The sequence below is a fragment of the Thamnophis elegans genome, chromosome 13 (genome assembly GCF_009769535.1).
Source record: "Thamnophis elegans isolate rThaEle1 chromosome 13, rThaEle1.pri, whole genome shotgun sequence".
NCBI classification, from domain to species: Eukaryota; Metazoa; Chordata; class Lepidosauria; order Squamata; family Colubridae; genus Thamnophis; species Thamnophis elegans.
In genome coordinates, this window is record NC_045553.1 from 16,089,416 (window position 1) to 16,111,697 (window position 22,282).

The 22,282-nt window shown below is 41.8% G+C and overlaps 1 protein-coding gene across 1 annotated transcript in view; it reads right to left on the reverse strand.

Annotated features, from left to right (window-relative positions):
- Positions 1–22,282, reverse strand: part of LRRC74B (leucine rich repeat containing 74B) — a 50,386-nt gene that overhangs the window by 20,219 nt on the left and 7,885 nt on the right. The window contains exon 6 of the mRNA XM_032229441.1: positions 21,068–21,183. Coding sequence (XP_032085332.1) covers positions 21,068–21,183 — 116 coding nt within the window. The remainder of the gene's footprint in view (positions 1–21,067; positions 21,184–22,282) is intronic.

The window sequence follows — 22,282 nt, forward strand, 5'->3', positions numbered from 1 at the left end:
TCAAAAAAGGTCTGTTTAAAATTCTCCTGTTCATTTTCACGCAATCCCCTAACTCTTATTGCAAACGCAGTCTTCTTATAATTTGTCATAACAAGTTGTTTTTCTGCGTTTTCAACTTCCTGTTGCAACATTTCAATTTTAGATGTCAGGTTAGAATTAGCTTCTTCCAAAAGCTCCAGTTTATCCTCCATTCCAGCAATATAATCTGTCATTACAGTTATGACCCCGATCATATCCTCCTTTGTTTGAGCAATCTTGGCATCAAGTTTGTCACATAAGTCCGAAATAAGTTGCTTCATTTCCTCTCTAAATTCTTTAAGAGTTTCAAAAAGAAATTCTTTCGTTAACAAATCTCCAGTAGAGGGCGTAGAAGGCAAGAGCTGCGGCTTTATCGCAATTGCTTGGGATGTATTGTTAAAAAAATATTTAGATTGCTTTGACTTCGGAGCCATTATAAAAAGGAAACAAACAAAGTCTCTGCTCACCTTGATTTAGGATAAGATACTTTCAATAAATTTTTGGCAGTTCGTAAAGAGAAGTCTTCAAGAAAACAGGGCTGGTTAACTATGTCATGTATCAAATGCGGAAGCTATAAAATCGCCATTTTGAAAAGCAGTTAAACAAAGTGTGGGAAACTACCCCATAATTGGCTGGGTGAAATTAGCTGGGATCAATAGGATAGGATAGAATATCTATCTGGATCAAAGGATCCCAGTGAACATTTGCCAAGAGCCATATGGAAAAAACAGTCCTGGGAAAGCTTTTAGATAAGGAAGCCGAATTCATTTCGAGTGTCTATGTGAATAGCAAAACACAGATACACACAGAGATGAGAGGCCTCTATTATCTGAGATATAAGCAACACAGAGATGAATTAGCCTTGCAAAGTTTAAACATCCTTTCGCCTGATAATTAAAAGCCGCCTCATGTAACAAGACTCCATATGCCTAGGCTGAAATGTAGCACTCTGTATGATTTACAATTCTATGCTTCCAACAGTAAGACCGTTTGTTCCTCCTCCCTGCTCTCCTTATCAGGATGTGGAATGCCAGGATGTGTTATCAAGAAGTGATTTGTAACATACTGTGAGATCCTTTGTTTGTATTAACTGCTGACTAGCTTTCTTTGAACTTTCCTAATAAAAAGTGTTCTGGTTTAGCCAGAAACCACCATTTTCACCCAGTCTGCAGTGTGCGTGTGTGTCTCATTGCCAAAGCAGCCTAGGAATTAGAAATTCGTGGAATGGTCCATCGGATTGTGAGAATGCTTGTATCATCAATGCAAGCTCATTCTCACAAGTGGTGACCCCCGACGTGATCCATTTCACAACGCCAGGAATCAGTCGAGGTGCGACGCAGGGAGGCCCGGACAGGTCGGACGGACTTTCAGCGTGCCCAATATCCCCATCTCTTACCCAGCGCGCTTTCCGTAAGTATGGGGGCAGATTTGTCTAAGGGGCGGGAGGCCCACCTTAAGGGAACAGGACCCCTGTCCAGAGAGCAGAAGGCTCACCTTAAGGAAATTGGACAGATAATTGGAGCTCATAAAATTATATTAAAGGATAACGGAGACACATTCACGCTTTCCAAAAAGCAGGCAGATGAATTAGCATCTCTAAACCCCACTGCCCCTCCCAAGTATGAGGAAATAACAACAAAGGCTATAGGGGGAGAGAAAAGGGAAAGCAAAGAGGAGATTTTAAAACAAACTCCTCAAGAAGAAAAATCTAACACCCCAGAAAAATCTGATATCCCTCCTAAATATGAAGAAGTAACAACAGAGATTGTAGAAAAGGTAAAAGAGGAAATCACATCAGAGATTGTAGAAAAGATAAAAGAAGAGATCAAACAACAGGCTCCTCAGGAAGAAAAATCTAATATTTATCCAGTTTTAAAAAGTACTGAGTACTCACTCGGTCCCCTCACTGCAGGAATGCAAAAAAAGAGAAGTGGGGACGATGTGAAGTTGGACGACTTGAAAATGTTAGCCACCTTTCCTGTTGATTTTGCAGGACAAAATCCTGTGTTCACCCCCTTGTCACATAATATTTTAAAAGATTTAAAATCAGCCATAACAACTTGTGGATTATTGTCTCCATATGTGCAAGGTTTATTGCAGAGTTTGTCTGAAAATTATGTTTTATTGCCAAATGAATGGTACTCAGCAGCAAAAATACTTTCCACTTGGCAGATCGTCACGGAATGTTTAAAAACTCATGAACAAGCCGTGATGGGGGGACCAGACACCCCCCCGCTATATTCAGAAACCTCTTTTCTAAATTCACACTCTCACTCTGAATCCAAGGCTTTCTTTTCCCTTGTATGTATGCCTTTAAAGCTTCTCAACGTTACGCTTCTGTCTGTTTCACAGTCGGGAGATTAATTTTGGGGCATTCGGCCAGCCCCACACAAAAGGCTGCCTTTTATTTTCCTTCTCATTTCAATCTCTTGGCAAGTGAATCTGCCTGTCTTTTCCTATTTTCTTCCGGTGATCCCGGCTACCTTTCTTCCATTACCCCCCACGATGTCCCTCTTACAATGTCTCTCCTAGTCTTTCCTCATCTGATTTCTTGTCTCAAGGAGTTCTTGTTACTCCTTTCTTACTGACTCATCTAATTTTTCTTTTGTTGCTTTAAGCACATTCTTCTGCCTGAGCACCTGAAACTTTTTCACAGATGTTTCATTTCTCAGAAACCTGCATCTTTTGCAGCTCTAATTACAAAAGCCCGTGTCAGATCTGAATTGGAATGGAAAAAAATGTTTTTGTGAGTGCATGAATGTGTGCCTAAGTTTTTGTGCACCCTCAAGGTAATTGTAGATAAGATAATTTCAATCCAAAAGACAGGGATTTTAAAGTGTTCAATTTTATAACAAATTTGCTGATTTTCTGGCCACCATCAGATGAAAATTGTTGCAGCTGTAATAGTTGTCTTTTAAAAGAAAAGTAGAGCTCGAGCCCCACCCAGGTGCAAATGATGTGTTTAAGGAGATAGAATGGGCATAACTTCGAGCAAAAGTAAGAAATTTAGTAAGTAATGAGGTAAAGCCTGACTGAATGGGAAGACCTAGGTAATTGGACTTGATTACTTTGATGTAATGTCTGTTAAAAAAATTCTTAGGTGTCCATCCCAGGTTCTGTGATTAAGGCACGTATCCGACCGGTTGTTTTAAAATTGCATGTTAACTTGTGGGGGAGAGATTTGTTGTCTCAGTTTGGGGCAACCTTAACTTTGGAATAAGGTAAAGAAAGAGTGATAAAAGAGTGAGAGAGAGGTAGAGAGAAAGAGGAGAATTGAATTAAATTGATGTTTGAAGTTTGTAAATGGGCTTTGGCTTGAAGCCGTGAGGGTGAGAAGAGTAGTTAGGATTTAAACTGCTCTCTGAAATTCCTCGCTGTTTGAAGAATGCATGACAAAGGATTTTGCATGTGAAGTTAATTTACACAAGCAGTTTGATTGCAGTGTTAAAATGGTAAAAGTTGGTATGCACCTACTTGGATTTCTTTTATATAAAGAAACAGTAAGTTGCAAAGTTGTTTAATGGTATGTGTGTATGCTTGTGTGTTATCATTTCCAAGCTTGTTGAGAGAAGGCAGAGTGAAAACAAAGGAGAGATTGTGAGAGGTTAGCACCCAGCCATTTCCCCCCCCTTCCTTTCCCCCTGAGTCATTCCTTGGAAGGAAACAGGAGAAGGGGGGAGAGAGAGATGTGTGTGTGTGTAACTGCTTTCAGACCTAGAGAGACATTGAGAAAATAGAGCTCATTGGCTTACGTATAGCTTTTTGAACTGATGGTAATGAATGTTTTGTATTAAGAATAAATGAAATGGACCCTTTAATGAAGCTTACATTAAAAAACAATGATCCAATTTGGATTGATCAGTGGCCCCTCCCTATTGTTAAATTAGAAGCCTTAAAAGAAATTGTGCAACAGTTGTTATTAGATAAAAAAATAGAATTGTCAAATAGCAATTATAATACTCCTGTATTTTTAATTAAGAAAAAATCAGGAAAGTGGAGAATGCTTCAAGATTTAAGAAAGATAAATGAAGTAATTCAGCCCATGGGACCCTTGCAATGCGGTCTACCAAATCCTAACATCATTCCTCAGAATTATGAATTAACAGTCATTGATTTAAAAGATGCCTTCTTCTCAATACCTTTGCATAAAAAGGACAGAGTATTATTTGCATTTACAATTCCTGTACTAAACTATAGTGAGCCAACAGTAAGGTATCAGTGGAAAGTTTTACCCCAGGGAATGCTAAATAGCCCAACGCTTTGTCAATATTACATTAATAATATTTTAAAACATTTTAGAGCCAAGTATAGAGGTATCCTATTTTACCACTACATGGATGATATCTTGCTAGCAATAGAAAAGAATGCACAGGATGCACATTCACAGGTTATAAAAGAGATCATACAAGGATTTAATGATAAAGGATTTAAAATTGCTTCAGAAAAAATTCAAACCATGCCACCATATTTATATTTGGGGCATAAAATCATGACATCTCATGCCTCACCAGTAATTCCAAAACTACCTGAAATGGATAAATGTAGTTTGGTGCAGTTACAACAATATTTGGGTTCAATTAACTGGGCACGTCCTTACATGGGATTAACTACGAGTCAATTACAACCCTTATTTGCATTGCTGGCAGGAGGAAAGGAGCCTGCTGCTATACTAACCATAGGGGACAAAGAAAAACTGTGTATTCAGGTCATTGAAGCAGCCCTAGCAAAGACCTGGGTAGACAGGATGATTTCACACGTTCCTATTTTAGCTGCTATTTTCAATACCAAAAACTTGCCCACAGGGTGTTTGTTGCAAACACAACAGAACAAAGTGTTAGTGATTGAATGGATACACTTAGCAAACAGCCCGGGGAGAACAGTTTCAACAAAACCTCTATTGTTATCCCAGATAATTATAAAGTTAAGAGAGAGAGCTCGAGCTGTACTGGGAATGGATCCAGAAACTATTTACGTTCCATATCCACTACCTTGGTGGGAAAAATATTTTCAAATATCAGATGCACTTCAATTGGCCTTAAGTGACTATTTGGGGACAATTAAATACCACTATCCCACAGATTATAGGTTTTTGTTACTGAATCTACAACATCTACAATTGACTTCCTTACAAAGTAAACTGCCAATTAAAAATGCAGTTACAGTTTTCGCTGATGGAACTAAGAACAGGGGTGCATGTGTGTATCAAATCTCAGGACAGTGGGTGACTTACCACACACACCCTCAGAGTTCAGCTCAGCGTTCTGAGTTGGCTGCCTCCATATTAGCATTTGAGAAATTAAAAGATCAAACATTTAATTTAATTGTGGATTCATTGTATGTTTACCAAGTGATTAATAATTTGTTTGATGCCTATCTTTCACCAGCCCTAGATAAGCAATTGTTAGATATGTTTTTACAGTTACAGCAATTAATTGTGGATAGAAAATTTCAATATTTTGTGGCTCATATTAGGAGTCACCAGTCACTTCCTGGTATGCTAACAGAGGGAAATGATTATGCAGACAAAGCCGCTAGGGAAAGTTTTATTGGATTTGCAACTCCATGGGAAAGCCATGAGTATTTTCATCAAAATGCAAAAGCCTTAATGAAGATGTTTGGAATTTCAAAAACAGAGGCTGTAGCGATTATTCAGCAGTGCTCAACCTGTAGCAGGCAAGGTAACGCAATTCCTATGGGAGTTAACCCCCGAGGAATTAAGTGTTGTGAGATATGGCAAATGGATGTCACTCAATATTCTTCTTTTGCACCCTGGAAATATATTCATGTCACAGTGGATACCTTTTCAGGTTTTATTTTTGCAAGCCCACAGCGGGGGGAGACAACCAAACAAGTGATCAACCATTGTATGCGCTCTTTTTCAGTTTTAGGAAGCCTCCTGGAGATTAAAACAGATAATGGACCCGCATATAGTAGCGCTGCATTCGCTACCTTTTGTGATCAATGGAAAATTGTCCATAAATTTGGCATCCCATACAATTCCCAAGGACAAGGAATTGTAGAAAGAGCAAATTTAACACTAAAAATGATGCTTGATAAGCAGCAAGGCCCCTTTAAGATAGGGCTGCCTGAAATCCAAAACCGTTTGAGTAAAGCCTTATACACACAGAATTTTTTAAATCTTACAGGCTCACCCATAGCTTCCACAGCTGGAGAAAGACATTTTCAGCATAGCGTAGTTCCTCCCCGCCCTCTTGTTTATTACAGACAATTACCAGACCCTCAGTGGAAGGGCCCAGTGGAGCTCGTTACCTGGGGACGTGGATACGCTGCCGTGCAACTCCCGGACAGAGTGTTGTGGGTTCCTGGAAGATGCGTACGACCGTTTCATGAGAGACCGGTAAAAACAGATGATAAAAAGGATCCCGAAGCAAGCCTATCCCTTTTGTTTCAAACAACAGACGACTAGAATTGCTGCTGCTCCCACTGTTATTCCTGTGAACTGTGCGTTGACTGCAGGATCCCGTGTGACATTGTGATAATTGAACAGTATCTTGAGGAATATTTTTCCTATACCAATCCTTCTCACACTGAACTCCGTATCACACCAACAGTACAACAAGCTATTGACAATCCTTTTTATAACCATTATCACCAAGGATCTCTTGACCCCTCTTTTGATATTTAGTACTCAAGATGAAAATCCGTCCGGAACAGGTCATTGGCCGGTCATATGTTCCCAGAGTACGTCAGCCCCGATGCCCATTTTTCAGAGGACCGTCGCCTCGACAGGAAATGGGATTTTGGGATTTTTGGGCTCTTCCGATGTCTTGTAAGCATTTTCTGTTGCACCTTTTGCTAATGATGTTGGGGATGGGAATTGTGCTTTTAATTGTATGGGGGGCATGTGAATATGAACGCAAAAATAAGAAGGGAATAGTGGAGGATATTCAAGAAATTCCTTTCACATACAACCACTCAAAAAGAGCGATCATTCCATACTCCAATGGGGAAAACTGCAATTCTCAAGGGATATGCATCTACCCTCACAATACATATGGAGAAGCCAATACACAAGTTACCTTAACTTGTTATTTGAAAAATCCAGCTGCAGCGTGTTTAATTACATGGCAATTTTTGCCTGCAAAATTCAAAAAGGCAATCCAAAATGTGAGAGGTATTTCACACCCGAAAGAGAACGGCTGTTTATCACACATTAAAGTAAAAATTACAGAGAATTCTATAGGTTGGTATCAATGCATACAATACCAAAAAGGGTTACCTAATAAAATGATAAAAGCAGAAGTAACTTCAAGAGCAAGTATAAAGTTTCCCCCGGTTAGTGAGTGGTTTTTAACATTATTGAGTTATCAACAAGAGATAGGAGGAGACAGCTTTCACCACCTTACAAAAAGAGAGATAAAAGAGGACATTTGCACAGCCTGTTTACAAAAAACCAAACAAGGCACAAAAATTTCCATGACCTTAATATATTATACTATGAAACCTGAATGCAATGGAACTTTAATACCACCATGCACACATAATAATACACAATACAATCAGTGCTATACACCAAATGGGATACAATGTTATGAACCAAAAGCGGTAGGACCTATAACAAGTAGCATCTATGTTTATGGCTATAAAGGAGGATCTAGTTTAAAACATCAATTTCTTACAGCACAAAGATTATCAGGGTACATAGCCCATAATGTTTCAAAGGGAATGGCACCTGTCATTGTTTGTTTTGATACATGTTTAGCAATTGCTATGGGGTAAGGAACAGGATCCGCGGGGGTAACCTGTGGAGGACAGTCATGGGAACAATCATATATCCAAAACCATAGATATTTATTCACTCGCTCGACACTTTCAGCACATGGAGGCTATACCCAACCGAGTGTATATTGGTATACAAGTGGCTATGGACCTAACAATTTCGATCTTTCTATTACTCCAGTCACTACTGATTGTCAATCCCATCACTGCACACCACTCTGCCTTTCTGCGCAGGTAGCAGGTACTTTAGGCACTCGATACTATCATTATGGTATTGGTATAGATAAAGCAGGGAAGGATCCTTATGGATACATTATTGTAAAGACTGAAGCAACAAAATTAACAAATCAACCTGTAAAGTTTTTTTTGGAGTTATGAGCAGGAAATTGCTAAACTTAACGATCTACCCACACCTCCAAAAGCAAAAAACATGTTTATTAATTTGGCTCAAGAAGTTGCTACAGAACTTATGTTAAAAAATTGTTTTGTATGTGGAGGAACCACTATGGGAGATCACTGGCCATGGCATGTACAAGAAGCAAATTATACTGAAATAGCTCAATGGAAAGGGAATTTCACCTTTAATAACAACTTCAATGAAACCTGGCAAGTTACCTCCCATATAATAGGTCACATATGTTATACCAGAAATAAAAATAATCAGACTAAAAGAAATAAACCTATGGGATTTTTAAAATGTTCTAATGAGTGGGAAAATAACACTTGGGTTTCACAAACTAATATGACCCAACCTGAAAACTCATTGCTGAAAGTAACTAAGTTACGAGGACTTTCAGACCCTGAAAATGATACTATTGTGTGGAATTCACCTGATGGGTTATATTGGATATGTGGTAATTTTGCCTATAATATGTTACCCGCAGGGTGGTATGGGTCATGCATCTTGGGGGCGATTCAACCATCATTCTTCCTAATGCCTATAGAGAAAAAACAGAAATTGGGAGTCCCTGTATATGATACTCTTGAAAGACGTAAACGTACAATAGATCTTTCTAAAGGGATAAAAATAGGTAACTGGAAGGATGATGAGTGGCCCCCTGAGAGAATTATTGCATATTATGATCCTGCGACGTGGGCACAAGACGGGTCGTGGGGATATAGAACGCCAATATACATGATAAATCGCATTATTAGATTACAAGCTGTATTAGAAATAATTACAAATGAAACTGCATTGGCATTAACTAAGCTTGCAAAAGAAAGTGTATTGTCAAGAACTTATATTATGCAAAATCGTTTAGCCTTAGACTATTTGCTCGCTGCCGAGGGCGGAGTGTGTGGTAAATTTAATCTTAGTAATTGTTGTATACAAATTGATGATTCTGGAATTGTGATAGAAAAAATAACTCGAACTATGATACAAACTGCACATGTTCCTGTACAAACTTGGAAAGGCATATTGGACACTGATGGTTGGCTTGGAGGTATTTTTAACAATTGGAAGCAAGGTTTATTTTTTATCGGAATGATATTTTTGGGATTAACTATGTTGCCATGCATAATACCATTACTGAGATCCACTATGCAAAGTATTGCGGACGCTGCTATCCAGAAGCATCACGCTTTATTAATAAGTGTCAACACATCAGAATTAATAATCCCTGGATATCCAATGGAAGGGGGATTTGTGAGAAAGAAACAACCCATGGCAATTGCCTCCATTTAAAAAATAAAAAAGGAGGAGATGTGGGAAACTACCCCATAATTGGCTGGGTGAAATTAGCTGGGATCAATAGGATAGGATAGAATATCTATCTGGATCAAAGGATCCCAGTGAACATTTGCCAAGAGCCATATGGAAAAAACAGTCCTGGGAAAGCTTTTAGATAAGGAAGCCGAATTCATTTCGAGTGTCTATGTGAATAGCAATACACAGATACACACAGAGATGAGAGGCCTCTATTATCTGAGATATAAGCAACACAGAGATGAATTAGCCTTGCAAAGTTTAAACATCCTTTCGCCTGATAATTAAAAGCCGCCTCATGTAACAAGACTCCATATGCCTAGGCTGAAATGTAGCACTCTGTATGATTTACAATTCTATGCTTCCAACAGTAAGACCGTTTGTTCCTCCTCCCTGCTCTCCTTATCAGGATGTGGAATGCCAGGATGTGTTATCAAGAAGTGATTTGTAACATACTGTGAGATCCTTTGTTTGTATTAACTGCTGACTAGCTTTCTTTGAACTTTCCTAATAAAAAGTGTTCTGGTTTAGCCAGAAACCACCATTTTCACCCAGTCTGCAGTGTGCGTGTGTGTCTCATTGCCAAAGCAGCCTAGGAATTAGAAATTCGTGGAATGGTCCATCGGATTGTGAGAATGCTTGTATCATCAATGCAAGCTCATTCTCACAACAAAGGAGTTTTTTATAAAATTGAAGCTGGTATTTTGAATAATTAAAAAAAAAGGGGTTCTCAGGAATGGTCGCTGCTCGGATTTTAAGTAACTTAGTTTCAAAAATTTGTCCTGAGGGGGGGGTAACCTGCCTTGAGCTGAAAAAAAACAGCTGAGAAGATCTGGCCGGAGTAAAAAAAAAAACTCAGCTTTTGTTGAACCCCCTTCTCCGTTCACAGCCAACAAAAAAAAGCTGTGAACTACAAAGAGGATTCTAACGACTGAGTTCCTCCCTGCTTCTTTCTTGCCTGAAAGAAGAGATATCTATAGATCTTGTAGATATACGAACCAGAAATCTGAGGGCAGCTCCGTTGAGCCACTGGCGACGGCAGACCCCTCCCCCAGAAGTCCCAAAGAAAAAATGATTAATATCCTTACTGAATTTCTGCAAAAAACAGAACACAAAGTGAGACGGAATATTGATGAGGCTTACTGGGTGAATACTAATTATGCAAGGAGACATGCATGTAAGATTCGCTAAGAAAACTGCCAGAGATGAAGTGTACAAAAAAACTAGAGAAGAGATGATTATACTACAGGGAAAAGAGCTGACCACGCTTAAACAGTTCCCACGGAGAATCCGGGAACAATGCAGGCAATACCAATTTTTAACAAACGAGTTGAATAAAAATAGAATAGTGTACATATGGCTGGTACCAGAAGGGGTTCTGGTATCTTGGCAAGGAAAAAGATATAAGATAGAGAATTTAGAAGAAGCACACAAATTCTATGAAGAACACTGTAATAGGGAAGGAGAACAAGGAAGCAAAGAGGAACTAGAATGCAGAGGTCAAGTGGAAGAAACATCAGAAGACAGCGAAAGAAGCAGGAGAGAAGAACAGAGGCAAGAAAGAGAGAGAACAGAGAAGGAAGGCACGAGAGAGGAAAGTCAGATACAAACTAGAAGTAAAAGAAACAATTTCAGCTAAAGATGGATCAAGAAATAACAATTGTGTCGATAAACCTGAATGGACTGAATGCACCAAAAAAAAAAAAGAGCCCAGATGTTTAATAAACTTAAGAAATTGAAAGTAGATATAGTCTGTATACAGGAAGTGCATATTAAAAGAGAACATAGGAATCTACTGGAAAATAAAAAACTAGGGAAATTATATACAGCATTGGCAGATTAAAAAAAAGTGGGATAGCAACCTATATAAAGGAAGAAATAAACTCCAAAGAAGTTTACTCAGATGAAGAAGGCAGAATGCTAATGATTGAATTAGAGACAACAGAAAAACTGATACTATTAATAGTCATATATGCACCAAACCAGAAACAAGAGGAATTTTATAGGAAATTACATAACAAAATAAATGAATTAGAACATGAAAACATTTGCTTAATTGGCGACTATAACACAATAGTAGATAAAAAAAACTGGACTATGAAAGCAAAAAGAAAAACAAAAAAAAAATTTCATTACCCAAATCCTTTTTTGAGATGGCAAAGGAATATAAATTACAGGATATTTGGAGAGAAAGACACAAAACAAGAAAGCAATATACTTTTTATTCGAGCCCCCATCAATCTCTATCAAGAATCGACATGGTTTGGATCTCATCCAGGCTGTGTAATCAAGTAGACGAAATCGAAACAGAACCAAATGAGTGGGCAGATCATAACCCAATAAAAATAAGATGGAAAGGTCAAAAAAGAAGAAAAAGATGGATGATGAATTCAAGTATTGTAAAAGAAACAGAATACACCGAAATGCTAGAGAAAGAATTAAAAATGTTCTTTAAAATAAATAAAAAAGAAGACACCTCAATTCAAAATCTATGGGATATCATGAAAGCATACACAAGAGGCCTTACAATTGCCTATATGGTGAGAAAAAGGAGAAAGCAAAAAGAGCAAGGCATGCAAAAGAAGGCATGCAAAAAGAACTTAGAGAAGCGGAAGAAGAACTAGAGAAAGATCCAAAGAATAAAACTAAAAAGGAAAAAATAGAGGTGATAAAACATAAGATCAACTTAATAACTCAAAAGGAATTAGCACAGAAAATTAAAACAGTCAGGCAGAACTACTTCGAACATGCCAAAAAAACAGGACAATGGCTGGCATATAGACAGAAGAACGAAAGAGAAAAAAGGATGATATATCAATTAAAGGATGACGAGGGAAGAACTCGCTTCAAAGCGGAAGAAAAGAAGAATATCATTCACAAATATTTCACAAAACTATTGGCACAAGAATATATGGAGGAAACTAAAGTAAAACAACATTTAAAACTAGAAAAGATAACCCCAATCTCAAAAGAACAAAGGGAGGCGATAAATAGACCCATAAGATTAACTGAAGTGGAATCAGTCCTGAAAAATCAAAAAAATAATAAAACACCAGGACCAGATGGAATACCGGTGGAACAATACAAATATAATAAAATAATATTGGGAGAGCTAGGAGTGGAAATGTTTAATGAGGTTTTAGGAAAAGCCAAGATACCTGATTCATGGACTGAAGCAATAATATCCCTAATCCCAAAAGAGGAAACCGATCTACAAGAAATTCAAAATTACAGACCAATCTCATTATTAAACTCTGATTACAAAATATTTGCAGCAATTATGGCAGAAAGAATTAAACAGGTCTTAAATGAATACATCCAGGCCAAAATGGTTTTTTACCCCATAGACACATGAAAAATAATACGAGAGTTATTCTAGACATAATAGGGTACTATGAGGCCCATCCAGAAAAGCAAATGGTACTGGTTTTCCTTGATGCACAAAAAGCATTCGATAACGTAATTTGGAAATTTATAACAATATTATTGGATGAGATGAAATTCGGAGAAAAATTTACAAAAATGATAGAAAGATTTTATAGTACCCAGACAGCCCAAGTTCTGATGAATGGAGATCTAATAGAAAAGATTGAAATAAAAAAAGGAGTCAGACAGGGATGCCCCCTCTCTCCTCTGCTATTTATACTGACTTTGGAAACTTTATTAAATGAAATTCGGAATGACCAGGGAATAAAAGGCTTAAGACTTAAAAATGAAGAATATAAGGTCCAAGCCTATGCCGATGACTTAGTATTTGCTTTAGAGGACCCATTAGAATCTAGTTGAAATTAATTCAAAAATTAGTAGAATATGGCAAAGTGGCAGGACTAAAGATTAATAAAGACAAAACAAAAATGATAACTAAGGATATGACAAAAAAGCAAGAAGACGAACTGGAAGCAGCAACCAGATTGCAGTTAACTAAGAAAGTAAAATATTTGGGGATCTGGTTGTCAGCAAAATGTTCCACAATCAAAGAGGATAACTACAATAAATTAGTGATACAAATAAAGAAAGATTTAGAAAATTGGAAGAATATTCAATTATCACTTATGGGACGTATAGCAACAATTAAAATGAATATCTTACCAAGAATACTTTTCCTGTTGCAAACCGCTCCTATCAATCCAGGTAAAAAATTCTTTCAAGATTTAAAGAAATTAACTACTAGATTCATTTGGCAGGGACGCAAACCAAGGATCAAATTAAAGTCAATGCAAGACAAGAAGGAGAGGGGAGGCTTAGCATTACCAAATTGGGATCTTTACGCAACTGCAGTAACAATGACAATGATGAAGGATTGGATAGAGTTAAAGAATAAAAGAATTCTGATCTTAGAAGGCCATGACCCGCAGGCAGGCTGGCATATTTTCTTATGGGATGACAAACATAAAACGCACAAATACTTTCAAAATCATTTAATTAGAAGAACTTTACTGCAACAATGGCTCAAAATCAAAAAAATCCACTATGTGAAAACCCCAAATTGGCTATCACCAACAGAAAGAACGACACAACCAAATTTTACAGATTGGAACAAAATCCTAAGATCTAATTGACAGACAGGGAAATTTAAAAACAATTGAAGAATTGGCAGATCAGAATATGAAAGTTGATTGGCTAACTTACCTCCAAATTAAAACTAAATACAATAAAGACACTAAAATATATGGTATTGAAACAGAACCACATGAATTGGATAAAATTATTCAAAGTCCGGACAGAAAGATGATAGGGAAAATATACAAATTCCTCTTGAAGTATCAAATGGAAGAGGAAATTGTGAAAGAACCAATGATAAAATGGGCACAGAACTTTGGCTATAACACTGAACTAGACAAATGGGAAAAATTTTGGGGAATAAATTTAAGAATGACACTATCAATCCCATATAAGGAAAACCAGTACAAAATGCTTTATAGATGGCATCTGGCACCATCAAGGTTGGCCAAAATTTCAACTAATACCTCTCCAAATTGCTGGAAATGTGATTCGGTACATGGCACATATTATCATTTATGGTGGACTTGTGAAGAGGCAAAAGAATTCTGGAAAAGGATCAAAAAATGGTTGGAAGAAATAACAAAGGTTAAGTTAGATTGGAAACCTGAATTCTTTCTATTAGGAATTATACCGATGAAATACAAAAAAGAAATACAATATCTAATACTACATATACTTACAGCAGCAAGGATCGCTTTCGCCCAGAAGTGGAAAAACAAACTAACCCCAAATGAAGATGAAATAATAAGAAAAATTATGGACTGTGCCGAAATGGATAAATTAACGAAAGAAATACAGGGAAAGGAAGAATTAGAATTCTATCGGATATGGGATAATTGGTATAGTTGGATGGAGCAAAGGAATAAAAAAAAAGCAATGAAAAAATAGAATAACACTCAAAAATAATAATTATGAGTAAAACAAGGGGGTCAAGATTGGTGAATTCAAATCAGGACAATAGCTGGAAGATAGACTGTAGAATCTTAAATAAAAAAGGAAATGATATGAAACAAAAATGGGTGTGTGGGAATACCATCCCCAAGAAAACATGAACTGGAATCTGAAAGAGACACCTATAACAATAGAAAAAGAAAGGAAGGGAAGAAGGAAGGAAAGGCGGGGAGGAAGGAAGTAGAGAGTGGAGGGACGAAGGAAAGGAAAGGAGTGGAGGGTAGGAGAGGAAGAAGAAGTGTGGAGGAGAGGTAAGGGAAGAAGAAAGAGGTAAGGGAAGGTGGGTGTAAGGGAGAGAAAAAGAAGAAGAGGAGGGAGGAAGAGAAAGAAAGAGTAGGAGAGAAGGTAGGAAGGAGAAGAAAAGGGGTAGGAGTAGGGAAGAGGTAAGGGAAGGAAGAAGGGGATGGAGAGGAGGAAGGAAGGAAGTAGAGAAGGAAGGGAAGGAGAAAAGAAAAGAAAAGAAAGAGAAAACAAGGTGGTGTCTTAGCAGGTGCAAAAGATGGTAAACAAAGCATTTTAAACTATACCTTATAACTTTTCAAATGGAATAATAATAATATAAGAATGGCAATAAAAGAATAATTATGTGAATGTATATCTATAACTGTATGTAAGAGAATAAATGACAGTAAAAATATAAAGCATAATATAGGTAAATAATATTTGGTCATAAGTAGCTAAGTTTAAATAAATTAAGAAATGTACATAAAAATGGGTAACGAATAAGGAGATTATGAATGAAAGATAGAAATGTATAGTAGGGAAAACACTAACTGTAAAGAAACCGATTCGGAACTGCGGTATGATATACGATGGAACTTATTGTTCCTATGTTGTTTTTAAGTTATGTGTTTGTTTTTGTTGATGTGCTTATGTGTTTAAAATAAAAATTTATAAATACTAAAAAAAAAAAAAAAACATTTTAGAGCTTCATTCAGATCTAAAGATTAGGGAAACTGGAAAGGAACTAACCAGCAAACTTTCTCTTCCAGAAAACACTTCTGACTGGCGACCCACATTTTCATTTGGCCCAAATTGTTCCCATTAATCACATGAGTTCCTAATTAGTACATACCGTATTTTTCGGAGTATAAGATGCACCTTTTTTTCCTAAAAAAGAGGCTGAAAATCTGGTGCGTCTTATACTCCAAAAATACGGTAATAGGTCCAACTAAATTCCCAGCATTTCCAACTCTAGGTTTCTAGGTTCTGTGTTCCATTTCCAGTAGCTGAACTACTAATAGTTGAAGGGGGGAAAATCTTTGCTTTTTCCTGAGGCTCTGAGAGTTTTTGCTACCCACAAGGCAGCTTCCTCCCTGAGAATCATTCAATTGAGAGTGTCTGGAAATGGAGCAGAATCCTATGGAAACAGTTATCCAGCAAAGCGGGCAGAGCAACCCAGGCCCCAAATTCTGCACGCCTCACACTTTCCCCACACTGCTGGCCCTCTTCTCTGGGGGAAAAGAGAACAAGACTGCTGGTTTTTATTTTATATTTTTGCATGGCAGCCCATCAGTTATCTGAAAACAGGATGTCAAGCTCCCAAAAAATTCGAAGAACCCGTCAGTTCACAAGAATTCACTTTCTGGTTCCAGAAAATCTAGCTTCTGAGATTATCCACAGATGCTGCACTTTGCCTTTTTTAAAAAAAAATGGGTTGTTTAATATTTTATTTCACCAAAACAAAAAAGGAAAATGGCTTCTTAAGAAGCAGAATATTGTTGCTAACTCCAGGTTTATAATTCTTCTTCTGTAGGGCGGAACCCTGAGTCCCGTGGTAAGCCCCAATTTGCTTAATTGGCTGGGTTGGTATCTCAAGCTAAGCCATGGTTTGCAATTACCAGAGGTCACACATCACCCCAGCAACAAGGAGATAATGCTCGGTTTGCCTTACAGCGCTGACTTGGGCACTTCCTCCCCCTATGACTCTTTGAGCTGGAAATGATATTAAGGGGGATGGTTGGAATGAACTTAGCCACCAAACTTTTCCCACCATGGTTAACCTCCTGGTTTACACTACTGCAGCTGCTACCCGAACTCACCCTGCCTCCCAGCCCCCCCCCCTCCTTGGACTATATTGAACTCTTTAGAGGAGCCCCCCTCAAGGTGTGGCCCCCCCTCAGGAGAGGGTGGAAGGCACCTTTGGACTATTATACATTTAGTACGGACTCTGTGAACCTGCGCAATTTTCCTAATTTTATTATTTTTAAATAGGTATGTTGAGTGCATGGGATTGTATGGGATGGTATGAATGAACTCACTTTTTACTATTAATATTGCTGTATTTGTGTTTTAACTTTTTAGTGAGGACTGTCTGTGTGAGAGTTTGGGTATGACTGATTCGGAGGACCTGGCGGGGTATGCGGGGGTCACCGGGGTGGTTGGGGGAACTACATCCACAGGAGAGGGTCGGGGCATTGCGGTCATAACAGGGAGAGGCAGATACGGCGGAGACTTTAGGGCAGGCCATTACCGGAGAAGGAGGGTTCGCTATATCACAGAGATCCCTCCTTCCGGCCCTAGGAGTCCCACTCCAAGGTCAGATGGCGCGAGTAATCAGGACCCTGGTCTCAGGCTGCTGTCGCTAAATGCCAGGTCTGTTGTTCATAAGGCTCCCCTCGTCCGGGACTTGATTTTAGACGAGGGGGCAGACCTGGCATGTATTACTGAGACATGGCTGGGCACGGAGGGAGGAGTCCCCCTCGTAGAGATGTGCCCAGACGGATTTCAGGTGCTTCATCAGCCGAGAGCCCAGGGAAGGGGTGGCGGTGTGGCTATTGTAGTCCGGGAGTCTTTAGCACCTCGTAGGATCCCTGCTCCGGAGCTTGTCGGGTGTGAGTCCCTACTGTTGAAGCTGGACCTCAAGGGTCAAGTGGGTCTGCTGCTAACGTACCTGCCTCCCAACTGCGTTGCAGCAGCCCTCCCCTCGCTCCTCGAGTCAGTAGCCGAGCTAGCAGTTGAGTTCCCTAGGCTTATGGTTCTGGGGGACTTCAACTTGTCTTCGCTCGGTGAACGCTCTGACGGAGCGCAGGAGTTCATGGCTTCCATGACAGCCATGGGCTTGACCCAGGTAATTCGAGGCCCAACCCACTCAGCGGGTCACACACTCGACCTCGTATTCCTCTCGGAGCAGTGGAGTTATGATCTTGGTCTGAGGGGTAATGAGATCATACCCCTGTCGTGGTCAGTCCACTGCCTACTGAGGCTAGACTTCCGGAGGCCAAACCCCCACCGTAGGGAGGAGGAACCGACCAGGTGGTTCCGCCCCAGGCGACTTATGGACCCTGTAAGGTTCCAGACGGAGCTTGGGGTTATTCCTGATACTCTCGCCCACAGTTCGGCGGAGACTCTTGCTGCTGCCTGGCACTCGGCAGCATCAGAGTCTCTGGACCGGATTGCGCCACTATGGCCCCTCCGGGTCAGTGGCTCCCGGAGGCCTCCTTGGTTCACCGAGGAGCTCCGGGAGATAAAGCGCCGGAGGAGACGCCTAGAGCACCAGTGGAGATCCGATAGGTCCGAACCGAACCGGGCACTTTTGACAGCATGCACCAAGGAATACATCCGGGCATTAAGAACAGCTAAAAGAACACACATTGCCACCTTGGTAGCGTCCGCCGAGTCCCGCCCAGCCGCCCTGTTTAGGATAACCCGCTCCCTCCTAAATAGGAGGGAGACGGGGGACCCCTTACAGGGTAGGGCTGAGGAGTATGTTCAGTTCTTGGCGGACAAAGTTGCTCGGTTTCGGTCGGACCTGGACTCCACTCCCGCAGATCCAGCCGAGACACAAGGGAATGACTTGGCAGACCATCTCTGGGTTGAGTTTCAGGATGTTGCCTCCGGGGATGTGGACAAGGCTATGCGAGCTGTGAGTGCCTCCACCTGTATACTGGACCCGTGTCCCTCCTGGCTGGTTGCCAACAGCAGTGAGGTGACACGAGGCTGGATCCAGGCGGTTGTTACCGCCTCTCTTCGGGAGGGGGACTTCCCCACCGCGCTCAAGGCGGCAGTGGTGAGACCCCTCCTGAAGAAACCGTCCTTGGATCCAGCCGTTCTTAATAACTACCGTCCAGTCTCCAACCTCCCCTTCGTGGGGAAGGTTGTTGAGAAGGTGGTGGCCTTCCAGCTTCAGCGTACCTTGGAGGAAGCTAACTACCTTGACCCCTTCCAGTCCGGCTTCAGGCCCGGTTACAGCACAGAAACTGCTTTGGTCGCATTGACCGATGATCTCTGGAGAGCCAGAGATGGAGGCCATGCGTCCATCCTGGTTCTCCTTGACCTCTCAGCGGCTTTCGATACCATCGACCATGGTATCCTTCTGCGACGACTGCGGGAGGTGGGGGTGGGCGGCACTGTTCTGCAGTGGTTCTCCTCCTACCTCTCGGAAAGGTCGCAGTCGGTGTTGGTGGGGGGGCAGAGATCGTCCCCGAGGCCCCTAACTTATGGGGTGCCGCAGGGTTCGGTCTTATCCCCCCTACTATTTAACATATACATGAAACCGCTGGGCGAGATCATTCGGAGGCACGGGATAAAATACCACCAATACGCGGACGATACACAGTTGTATCTGTCCGCCCCGTGCCAACTCAATGAAGCGGTGGACGTGATGAACCGGGGTCTTGAGGCTGTTAAAGACTGGATGAGGGCTAACAAACTGGTACTCAACCCGGACAAGACCGAGTGGCTGTCGTGTTTTCCTCCCAACAATTTGGCCGATGTTCCATCACTCAGGCTGGGGGGTCAAAATTTATACCCCTCAGACAGGGTCCGCAACTTGGGAGTCCTCCTGGACCCACAGCTGAGTTTCGACCATCACTTGTCAGCTGTGACCAGGGGGGCATTTGCCCAGGTTCGCCTGGTGCGCCAGTTGCGGCCCTACCTGAACCGGGAGGCCCTCACAACAGTCACTCGAGCCCTTGTGATCTCTAGGCTGGAATACTGCAATGTGCTCTACATGGGGCTGCCCTTGAAGAGCATCCGGCGACTTCAGCTAGTCCAGAACGCAGCCGCGCGAGTGATTGTGGATGCACCACGGTTCGCCCACATAACACCGATCCTCCGTGAGCTGCGCTGGCTACCTGTTGATCTCCGGGTGCACTTCAAGGTCCTACTTACCATTCATAAAGCGCTCCATGGTAGTGGATCTGGCTATTTGAGAGACCGCCTTCTGCCAATTACCTCCCTCCGTCCCATCAGATCGCATAGAGTAGGCCTCCTCCGAATTCCATCCGCCAGTCAGTGCCGACTGGCGACTACGCGGAGGAGAGCCTTCTCAGTTGCAGCTCCGACACTATGGAACAATCTCCCCGTGGAGATCCGCACCCTCACCACCGTCCAGGCCTTCCGCACAGCCCTCAAGATCTGGCTATCCCGTCAGGCCTGGGGATAAGACCTTACTCTCGCCCCTCCCGAATGTTGAATGAATGTTGTGTTTTTACCGCTAATTATTTTTACTCACATTTTCTTTTTGTGTTTTGTCCTGCACTCCCCTCCCCTATTATTATAAGCCGCCCTGAGTCCCCTCAGGGAAAAGGGCGGCCTATAAATGTTTAATAAAACTAAAAAAAAAAAAAAAAAACCCAGCTCCTCCCAGGTTCCTCCCTCTGTGATTGGCAAGAGGCCAAAGGTTCAGCTCAGCCTGTTGACATATGGCACGTAAAAGAGAAGCAAACTACTTCTAGCATGTTGCTCATCGAACATTTCCCCCACTAAATGCTACATCAGAGGAAGACTGGTTGCGATGTCAGTGATGGAGCACCTACATCTTCAGAAGGCTTTTAAGAGAAGGCTGGACAGCCACTTGTCTGGAATGGTAGAGGGTCTCCTGCTTGAGTAGGAGTTGCACTAAAAGATCTCTAAGGTTCCTTCCAACTCCGTTAGGTCTGTTCTGTTCTGGTTGGGCAGCCTGGGCAGAGGGGAAGATGGGAGGGAAGAGACTGCCAGTTCCTCCTCTCCCCTTAAGCAGGTGAGGTCCCTGATTCAAATCCAACCTTTGCCAGAAACTCACATGATGGCCTCAGCCTCAACTGCCCTGCCCGGCAATATGGAGATCCTAGAAACTATTCATTTCCTGGCTTGTGTCAAGGATGACTAAGAAACTGCTCTCGGCACTCAGGAAGTGCATGCACACACACACATATGCCTCCTTACCCGATGCAGAGTTCTTCCAGCACATCGTTGCTTTTCAGGGCTGCCCCCAGAGCAGCTGCACCACTGTTTCCAAAGCCGTTATAGGACAGATCAAGGACTCGAAGGAATATATTCGCCTGTGGAACAAGACAGAGTTAGCAGAGCTTGGAGAAGGTCCAAAGTGGAGGGTCCACAGGAGACCAGCGCTTGCCATCTAGAGCTTCTAATCACAAGCCACAGTCTGACAGAGGGTTCCCGGGCCTTCACCCACTCCAGATTTGCTTCCGGGTTCTTTCCAAACAGGGAGCCTCTTCCCCTATCCAGGTCAGTGCTTCTCAACCTTAGCAGCATAGCTGGCTGGGGAATTCTGGGCGTTGAAGTCCACCCATCTTAAAGCTGCCAAAGTTGAGGAACAATGATTTGGTTTACTGAGGAACTCCGGGAGATGAAGCGCCAAGAGATGCCTAGAGTGCCGCTGGAGAGCCAGTAAGTCCGTGTCAGACCGAGCCTCATTAAAATCTTGCATCAGAGCCTACCTCCGGGCTATCCGGACATCAAAAAGAACTCATATTGCTGCTCTGATAGCTTCCGCTGAGTCACGCCCAGCCGCCTTGTTTGGGATAGTCCGTTCCCTCCTTAAAGGGAAGGATACGGGCACTCCCTTGCAAGGTAAGGCTGAGGAGTTCGGTCAATTCCTCGCAGATAAAGTGGCTCGGCTTCGGGCAAACCTGGACTCCAATTGCGCAGAGCCAGCCGAGGTACCGAGGGAGGGTCTTGAGCGCCATCGTTGGATTGATTTTCAGTCTGTTACCCCTGAGGAAGTGGACAAGGCCATCGGAGCAGTGAGTGCCTCCACTTGTGTACCGGACCCGTGTCCCTCCTGGCTGGTCGCGAACAGCAGGGAGGTGACATGGGGCTGGATCCAGGCGATTGTGACCGCGTCTCTCCGGGAAGGGTCTTTTTCCCCCCCTTTAAAGGAGGTGGTGGTGAGGCCCCTACTGAAGAGACCGTCCCTGGATCCAGCCGTTTTAAATAACTATGGTCCAGTCTCCAACCTCCCCTTTGTTGGGAAGGTTGTTGAGAAAGTGGTGGCCTCTCAGCTCCGTCGGTCCTTGGAGGAAACCGATTATCTAGACGCCTTCCAATCTGGTTTCAGGCCTGGCTACAGCACGGAAACTGCTTTGGTCGCACTGACCGATGATCTCTGGAGAGCCAGAGACGGGGGCCGTGCCTCCG